Source organism: Quercus robur, chromosome 4, assembly GCF_932294415.1.
Source record: "Quercus robur chromosome 4, dhQueRobu3.1, whole genome shotgun sequence".
NCBI lineage: Eukaryota > Viridiplantae > Streptophyta > Magnoliopsida > Fagales > Fagaceae > Quercus > Quercus robur.
In genome coordinates this window covers 84,367,303-84,376,850 of record NC_065537.1, presented here as the reverse complement: position 1 = coordinate 84,376,850, position 9,548 = coordinate 84,367,303, and the positions used below count along the sequence as shown (strand labels likewise).

General features: G+C 33.9%; 1 protein-coding gene across 4 annotated transcripts; it reads right to left on the bottom strand.

Moving 5' to 3' along the window:
- On the bottom strand, positions 1–9,548 carry LOC126724091 (beta-glucosidase 17-like). 4 transcript variants are annotated; one of them, XM_050428298.1, is made up of 13 exons: positions 8,544–9,546; positions 8,372–8,441; positions 7,882–7,940; positions 7,627–7,702; positions 7,384–7,461; positions 7,193–7,280; positions 6,851–7,103; positions 5,771–5,886; positions 3,464–3,681; positions 3,182–3,213; positions 2,951–3,053; positions 2,745–2,847; positions 1–290 (listed from the first exon to the last, which is right to left on the bottom strand). In XM_050428298.1, exons 1-13 carry the CDS (start codon positions 8,706–8,708, stop codon positions 77–79), a joined length of 1,575 nt encoding a protein of 524 aa, XP_050284255.1. In that variant the 5' UTR covers positions 8,709–9,546; the 3' UTR covers positions 1–76. The 4 variants fall into 4 exon arrangements, with proteins under 4 accessions (XP_050284255.1, XP_050284256.1, XP_050284258.1 ...); XM_050428299.1 differs by lacking the exon at positions 7,882–7,940 and having other exon boundaries at positions 8,372–8,434; positions 8,544–9,548; XM_050428301.1 differs by lacking the exon at positions 7,882–7,940 and having other exon boundaries at positions 8,544–8,596.

Sequence of the window (9,548 nt, the reverse complement as noted above, 5' to 3'; positions counted from 1 at the left end):
ATTTTCAGAATAAGTGCATGCTGGAGGATACAGTGAAACAATTAGTTCAACATACAACAAATCAGTTGCTCAAAATTCAATTACTACTCATGTACAACAAAGGTTCGCTTTTGATGACATTTTCCTTTTGGAGAAAATTTTTGAACCACAGAGCAGAGCATTTCATGTATCTTGTCAGCCCATTTTTGTAATCTATGTAAGTGATGCCAAATCGAAGAGTATAACCAGAATTCCACTCAAAGTCATCAAGAACTGACCACGCAAAGTATCCTCTCACGTCAACCCCAGCCCTGCCAAGACCATAATCGTTAATGTTTTTGAGAGAGAGAGAGAGAGAGAGAATATTACAATTTTCCACCCTAAATTATTACTCCAATTACACTTAACCCATGAGCTATTAAAACAGACGATCAACACTCCCCCCCCCCCCCCCCCAAATTTAAAAATACATTATATTTAACAATTTTTCGTTTGTTTTCCTATTAACGTTAACTGAATTCAGCGTTGAAAAATCAATTTATCCCTTAGTTGTCTATTTTAAAGAGGAGTATATGGTTTTCAGTGCGAAATTTTGTAATACTTAATACCAAAATAGATAGTAGAGAGGACATTGAAACAAAGTTATAACTTTGAGGGATCAATCATACGTTTTGATAGTTTATAAGGTATTAAGTGTAATCGTATACTGATAGTTTAGATGAAAGTAGGAGTATAGGAGTAATATGAGAGCTGGAGGGTTAATATTATCATTGCATAGCTAAATTAACCATTAATAAAAGTTTATAGTATATGGATTTGGTTCTAATTAAGTTATACATTTTTTTTTTAAATTTTAATTTTATGCAGAACTTTAACTCATGTGGGTCCATAGTTCCTCCGATATTTTTGGAGTTATGATATCCAGTATCGAGTTACTGTTGAATGTGATATGCAAATATAATAAAGTTATTGTCGTGTGTGACCCTGTTACTGCATGTCTACAATTATTACAAAAGTAAGAAATAGAAAAGAGTTATTAAGTTTTGTGATTGAACCTACCATCAGATTTGAGGTAAAAACTATCATAATTGACCATATCATAGTTAAAAATAAAAATAAAATAAAATAGGAATATAAGAAAATTAATTAATGCTCAATGTGATGTAAGTAACTAACGAATATGACAAAATTATGTCATGAGAAATCTTGTTATTAGTAGAGATACCATATCTAAAAAGTTGTGCATATTATAGCATTTCCTTATTTCATGCATATATAATATATCCAACATTAGGGTTTAAATGCTAATTCAATTGTCGTAATAACATCATTTATGGTGCCCCATGCCTGTGGTTCGAACTCCACTATCCCTCCACACATTTATGCATAGTCACCCACCTTATAGCCTTCAGGAGAGTTGATAGATGACTTTGGTGGTACTTTCCTTAATTCACACACATATAATATATTTAACACTAAGGTTTTGGTGATCATCCAGTCATAATGGCATCATTTAGAGCTTGTTTGGTTTAAAAAAAATGGTCACTCATCACTCATCACTCAGTTTTCATCACCCATCACCCATCACTCATCACTTAAAATACCCCAATTTCTTGATTCCACCCATTTGGCACATATTTTCAACTTTTCATCACTCAATTTTTTTTACTTTTTGTGGGACCCATACTTCAACAATGGTTAGAGACTGTTGTTAGCCTACCCGCCAAACCCTCATCTCCCACCATTTTCTTCACTGCACATTTCATTTTGCCACAACCACAGTCACAGTTAACCACAAAAACTCCATTCACAATTTAACCAAAGTAGTACAAACAACAAAAACTCTCAACAATTTAACACCACCTAAAGCAGCTCATCACCCCAAATTCAAAACTTCATCCATAGTTATTTATGATACACCACGAAAAAAAGCAACTCATCACCCCAAATTCAAAACTTCATCCATAGTTATTTATGATACACCACGAAAAAAAAAAAAAAAAAAAAGAGCTTCTAGATCGAAAATGAGCTTCCAACGGAGCTATTCCTAGCACCGACAACAGAGCTTCCAGGTCGAAGAATGAGCTTCCAAATCGAATCGTTTATGATAGCAGCGATGAGGAGAACGAGCGTGTGGTGGAGCTTTTCAGCATGTGATCAAAGATTAACACCGATGATTTCTCGGCTTGGGTCGGCGTGTGAGTGACCAGTGGGAGAAGAACAAAACAGAAAGAACACTGAATCGGAAGAAAGCAAAAAGAACGCTGTGCGTGTGAGTGGTCGGTGAGTATGAGCTTTTTGCTCTGAAGAAGAACAAAAAGAAGAATAGATAAAGAAGAAGAGAGAAAGAAAGAAAAGTGGAGAAAAGAAAAGAAAAAAGAAAAGAGAGAGTGACTGGTGGGATGTGACTGGCTTTTGGGGCCCACAATCTCCTCCTATTTATGAACATGCCACTGAAAATCAAATTTTGAGTTATGAAAACAGGTTTCACCTGTTTTCATTTTCCATGACTGTGATCCGGTTTTTTGAGTGACTGAGTCATGAAAACAATGACTAGAAACTCATCCAAACAACTACTCCTCCGTGGGACCTACACAATTTGGATGATGGAAACAGAAAATTGAGTGATATCACTCAAAACTCATCCCATCCAAACAACCTCTTAGGGTATCACATGTTTGTAAACCAGCACACCTCTCTCACTCCCACTATCTACCTATATAAGAAAAGAAAAAATTCCCAATACTATATGCATAGCAACTCACCTTATAGCCTTTAAGAGATTTGATAGATGACTATGGTAGTAATTTATCCTTAAGCTATCATTGAGAGCCTCTTGAATCGGCAATGAGCCATTATCAGCAACTCCTGAAAAGTATTAATGTATATGTATATTTGATTTAGTTACAAATAAAAATTTCAATTACACTACTGAAACTGAAAGCATAGAAGGATGAAGATTGTTTCTTACCATTTTCGGTAATGAAAATAGGCGGATTATTGTATTTTTTATTTATGTATAGCATAAGTTCTCGAATTCCTCTTGGATAAATGAAAAGCCAGTCAGCAGCGGTCTACAAAACCATTATTTACATAGTTTTTTTTTTTAGTATATACAAGAAGTACAATATTCTTTATATTTAAACATGAGAGAGAGAGAGAGAGAGAGAGAGAGAGAGAGAGAGAGAGAGAGAGAGAATACTGGTTGACCAATAAGAATGCCATCCTTCTCCGCTGTGGCAGCAAATGGAATGACGACATGAGTGTTAGGAAAAAATACGAGGAAAATGCAAATACAACTATAAATTTTACTACAAAGGATTTTCAAATTGAGGGGACAATGGATATGATTTATGCCAATTCAACAAAATAAATGCTTGAATACTTTTAGATGACTAATGACAATTCATTTTTATAAAAATTGTAATATGTATTCTTTGCATCACCCTAAATATAAATCAAAGTTATGGATTTTGAGCTTAACTGGTCAGATTTACGTGGCTATCTGTTGTGTAACTTAGGTTGACGCTACTAGAAGAAGTAGAGTCATCTGCATATCTTGCAGTGTAGTAATTTACTCCAAGAAAATCTAGAGAACCCTTTAGCATCTTGGATTGTGATTCAGTAAATATGGGCAGTCGAGTCCCCACCAAAGCTCGCATAGTCTCAGGATAGTCACCAAATATAACTGGATCAACAAACCTACACAAATAATAATAGAAATAATAACAAGTCTCTATATGAGGGTGTGATACAATACATTGAGACACGACCTTAACTACTTAATCTAAAAGCTTGAGATGGTAAATTGCCAAGAGATTCGCAGTTCAGTTAGCAACTTTTGGTGTTTTCATGGAAAATAATATTAGATTTCAAATTTCACCACCCCTAACTATATCCGCACCACTCATATATAAACAAACGTATTCTAATAAATTTCCCTTATCAAATATAAGTTTCCTAATACTACGTAAAACTACATTTCAATTGGCCATTTTAAGTTTTCAAATATAAGTTTTCTCTTTCTCATTTTGCTGTCCTTTCTTGTGCGAATAAGGGGGATATTTATACCCATTATGGGTTGTCTTCCCCCAAAAAAAAAGAAAAAGAAAAAAAGAGGATGAGGTAGTGGGCATGAGTCCCATCACCTGTTAGTTCTCAAGGTTTTTTTTTTTTTTTTTTTGGAGGGGGGGGGGGGGGGCATAGGTTTGCAATAGGCTCATCCACTATTTATACTAGTCACCCGACATTTAGGGGGTGTTTGGTAGAGGAGTTTGAGTAATGTTGTTTGAGTGTTTTTGATATACGTGTGGGTGAAAAAAAGTATGGAAAAGTGTGTAATGTTGTTTAAATATGTGTTCAAACTAAGCTACCAAACACCCCCTTAATGTTGAGAGATTGTTGGTTGGTGGGAGCAATTAATGCATAGGTGATGGTTGTCCCCTTCGCATGTGTTGCCTTTCCTTGGCGTGACCAAGCTTCCTTGCTTGGGTTGTCCACTTGTCCTTGATTTTTTTTCTTCTATATAAGCTTGGAGAGCGGATTGAGGGATTTTACTCAGTGGAATCTTGTGAGGCATTGTTCTCGAACTGTTGGGGCTCCTCAGCTAGGTTAGGACGATGATCTCATTGGTTGTTTGGAAATATCACCCAATCCTACTCGTTAGTAGGGATGGTGCCAGAACTTTGAGTTAAAAAGCGGCTTTAATGTTGGCTATATGCAGTGATTTCAACCTTTGACTTTGCTATTATTTAGCTGCTGAGATTTTTTATTTTTATTCTTAATTTTTGTGTGTGGATAAGAACAAAATTATTTTTTTTTAGAATTTTTTAAAGGGCATGGTTGTTTATTTTGGATAAAATTGGTTAATTGAGCTTAATTTTTTTAGTTTTACTATTAGTAATTTTTGTTGTTGAGTTATTTTTTTGGGCTTGTATATTTTGTTTTAGATTTTAGATCTATAATTTTTTTATTTTTTTTATGGTCACTAAAATGAGGAAAATGCTAGAGCTACAAGCTTTTTTATAAATTACTGTTATGATAAGTGGTTACTAGTAAGTAAAAAAACAATGTGAATGGTGAACTCATTATGTGAACCAATAAAAATTTGCTACCAAAACAGTTTGTAAAAATGCTGTAAAAAAGTTTGTGGGTAATATTATGCTTAAAAGAATCAAAAATATTATTTAAGGGAAACAAAATGTAATTTTATATAACAAAATTGCTAGAATTAGTACGCATATATATCATCATGATAATTCCGTCCATGCTCGTTAGCAGGCACTTCCTCATCACCCCCCCCCCCCCCCCCCCCCCTCTCCAACACACAAAACACATGATAAAAATAAAAATGTGCACGATTGCAAAGTGATGAACGAAGAATATGAACGAAGACTAACCTTGGCATTCTCACTAGAGTTTAAAAAACGGAGGAAGGCAAATATATAGATTGACCTTTGTTGCTAAGTTTATAGGTTATTTTGTTAATATTAATTAGTAAGATACCATACCATGCATTATTCTCAAACCAAACAATTATGGATGGAGTCGATGGACCATAAGGTCCATAATAGAAGGGATTACAATGTATTCAAAATTCAAATCCAGCCACTTGAATTATAATGGCTATGCTTATTATGCTTTTGTTCTTTTTATGCAATGCTTCTTCTAAGTCTTAACTACCTTTATTTCAAGCAAAAAAATACACGCGTTTTGCAAATATCTATGAAGAAAAATGTGTTTGTTTATAGGAATTAATAAATCTTGTATAAAATTAAGTCATAAAACTTACCATCCAAACAAAAAATCGAGACCTCTAAAGGCAGCCTTGGTGCTAGCAACTGTTTGGTATTTGGGCAGCACCCAACGACTTGATACTGTAATGCCAATTTCTCCCATTTGAGAAGTCTACAAAAATCAAATTCAGATTATCCTTTCCAATAAAATATATGAGAAATGATATGTCTACAACATTTTTACAACAAATCCCAAGTGGCAAGTTGTTACTAGTTGTTATTGTTGGGGTAAAAAAGTAATCTTAGCGTTAGTTTGAAATTTGAACCAATAACAACTAACTACCTGTGATTTGTTGTAAAAATGTTGTAGACGTAGAATCTCTCAAAATATATTATAAGACATTTTTATTTTGAAAGTAACTTTTGCAATATTATGAACCCTCTTTTTTCCATGCTAAGAATAAATATTGAAGTACAATAGATTATCTCTTTTTTCCTTTGGAAGGATTAGGATAGTTTTATAGGCATTAATCAAGGAAATTATTTTCATACAAGAGGCTGTTTCAATTGGGCGAGAAGAATGATACCGGTGTACCGTTTCAGGATTACCACTATTTATATATTTCCATTCATATATATATATATATATGTGTGTGTGTGTGTGTGTATTTATTTAAGTATGAATATATTAACTTTTATTTTTATCAACATAAAATTTAATGTCCACATATTTTATAAGCCTAAATATATTAACCAATATACTTTTTTTTTTTTGAGAATCACTAATATATTAGTGTAAATAACATGTTTTTAATTATTTAATTATTTTTTTGTATTGCCCAAAACGCCAATACTGGCTAAAACACCCGAAATATCCCAATTGTACATTTTGAAGGAGTACCGGTATTAATTTAATGGCCAGTATAGTAAATTTTCCTAGTATGGCTAATACCCATATGATATTGACTTGCTTGGTATTAATAGAACAAATCTACCAAGTTGGTGTTCTTTGTAATTTAAAGCACAACCTTGTATTGCTAAACACAATCTCTCTCACACAAACATGGATTATTAAATATTATTGAGTCATAAGTTGGTATATCATCTTTAAATTGATAATTGTTAAAAGCACAAACCTGATACTTTTCCCTGTACAATTTCACAGCAGCTGCATGAGAAAGAAGAAAATTATGTCCCACTATATAGGGTTCTGTTCTGGAGTTCCCACGCGTGCAATTTCCGATATAGTTTGAACATCGACCAGGTGCCGTGGTGCCGTCTGCGTACCCCCCAATGGTAAATATATTTGGCTCGTTAATTGTGATCCAATACTTCACTCTATCACCAAATTCTTTGAAACAAAAGTCCACATAGTTGCGATAATCATCCCTAATTATAGAAGATTATTAATTGTTAATTAGTCAGATTACGTATATACTAATTGCATAATAGATTTTAATGTGTAATTTGAAACTTACACTATGTTTTGGCTCAAGAATCCACCATACTCATCTTCAAGGGCTTGTGGAACATCCCAATGGAATAGAGTTATAAACGGTTTTAAACCTAATAAATTAACTATAGTCAATATTAAGAAGAGGCATATGTTGATATAGAAAAGAATGATTAGCTTTATGAGTAGCATGTGAAAGGGAGAATGAAATTTCACCTTGAGACAGTAGCTCATTTATGAGGTTATTGTAGAATGTGACCCCTTCTTGGTTCACTCCCCCACTGAGTTTTCCTTCTGAGGACAAACTTAGGTTTTATAAATAAGATTACTTGTTACTTGGAATATATACCATATAAAGAAATTATGCCATGTTTTGTAGGTTCTTAGTAAGGAAAAAAAAAGGTTATGAAATTATGCCTAATTGCACAAAATATAACAAAGGTTGAGCAATGGTCTTACTAGGTAGTATTCTGGGCCATGAGATGGAGAATCTAAAGAAGTCTAAACCAATATCTTTCATCAGAGCTATGTCCTCCTGAAAACATTTTTCCAGTCTTTTTATTAATTTATTGCAAAAAAGAAAAAGAAAAGTAAAAGAAAGAAAACATAAATTCAACTGCAATATATTGGGTGTAGAAGGGTAGCTAGGGATAGAATCAAATTTTTTTTTTTGGTGTGTAAGAAACTAATAGAATACAATCATATGAACCATACCTCAAAGCGATAATAAAAATTTTCAGCTATAACCCCGGTGCTATGGTCCGCAATTTTTTCTGTCATGACACCATAAAATTTCTCAAAAAAAAAAAAAAAAAAAATCCTCACTAATGAGTTAAGTGGTACTATCTTTAGGTGGATTGGTCTGTGGAGCAGATACTCTACTTACCTAAAAGTCAAAATTCTTATCCAAAACAAAGCACTATGCAGGCTTTGGAGGACCCCAATTTCTGTCTTTGACACTAACTAGGGAAAGCTAGTTCTAATTATTTTTTTTAACAAATAACTTTTACTTGTAAGTTGTCATTAACAATATACTCTTAGTGAATCACTAATTGCTGTGAATGGTTTTCTTTCTCTTAGCGAGGCAAGTGTAGTTTAGTTTGGAGAACTAGCAAGTAGCTGCTTGTTTTGCCTTTGTTTGCACATTTGTACATTCATGTTGATTAAAAGTGTCCCATATGCAGAGAGAGAGATAGAGAGAGACCTGGATGTTCCCTAGTGAAAGTGTCCCATATGCTAGGTCCTTTTCCATGTTGATATGCAGCCCCTTCATACTTCCAATAGAAATGAAGAGAACGCATAATATTAGTATAAGAACATAGGGAATTAGTGTAGAAAGTATGTAAATATTAGTGTTATTGCAGTGACATATGTACCTGGTAAGCACTTGAGGCCCCTCCAAATATGAAACCAGCTGGAAAATCTCTCCGACTTATACTTTCAGTGAAAGAGAAAAAATAGACCACAACAAGCAGCACATACCAAAAGAGACGATGATGATGATAATGAATTTCCATGCCTGACTTTCTCCAACTCCCCATGAATGTGTTGGCCAACCAAAGTATAATGAGCACACTTATATAGTTGTTGAATTACATTACTCATTCTCAGTGCACGTAGTTTATTGTTTTTTCACATAAAAATCAACTAAAAGTGTCATTTGGTTAACCAGGCAAGTAATCATCACGCTTAATTATATATGTATTTGGGTCATCTGGATCACGTTGCTCAATGCTCAATAAGTTAATTTCTGCATTTGATTGTGTCCAAAAGTAATTGTACCCTACCAATCTTCCAGCATTCCTAAAGGTCTTGGTGGTTATTATCATGCATTTAATTTGTTGCTATCCCAAACTTGTCCGTGGCTCCAATGATAATGTTAGAAAGAAGCAAGTACACCAATTTTTCTTCCTTCACGTGTCCATAATGTTCTTAAGTGAATTGGTTGTTTCGTACTCATCAGTCACCATTAACCCTAAGGTTTAGAATAAAAGACAAAATGTAAATGTTAAGAGATATGAGCTCAAGAGCCTATTTTGAATGGATAATTTGACTAGTTGTACCTGCACATTGCACAATAAAATAGTATTTACTTGTCTTCATATGTTACATATCACCATTGTTAACTTGCATTGCTCTCTCTCTCTCTCTCTCTCACACAGTAAGAAAAATGAACTGAATTTTAACTTGCCTTCAGTGTTCCAAGTCCTTTAACTTTTGGGCAGACGATCCACCAAAATCATGTGGAAAATAAAACTAGCAAAGAATTATTGTACCAATAAAAATAGGCTAAAGACGTAAGGTAGAAGAACAACTGATGATGATGAATTTCAATGTATGACTTTTGGCTGCACTGCACTCTTTAGCTCCCAACTCCCTGG

What these genes read in the sequence shown, in the direction of transcription:
- LOC126724091 (XM_050428298.1), bottom strand. Translation starts at nt 8,708, where the DNA reads ATGGGGAGTTGGAGAAAGTCAGGCATGGAAATTCATTATCATCATCAT. An exon ending in ATGGCCCAGAATACTACCTA is followed by an intron (nt 7,462 to 7,626) that starts GTAAGACCATTG and finishes GTTTGTCCTCAG; the next exon opens with AAGGAAAACTCAGTGGGGGA. An exon ending in AATCTCTTAAAGGCTATAAG is followed by an intron (nt 291 to 2,744) that starts GTGAGTTGCTAT and finishes TGGTCTTGGCAG; the next exon opens with GGCTGGGGTTGACGTGAGAG.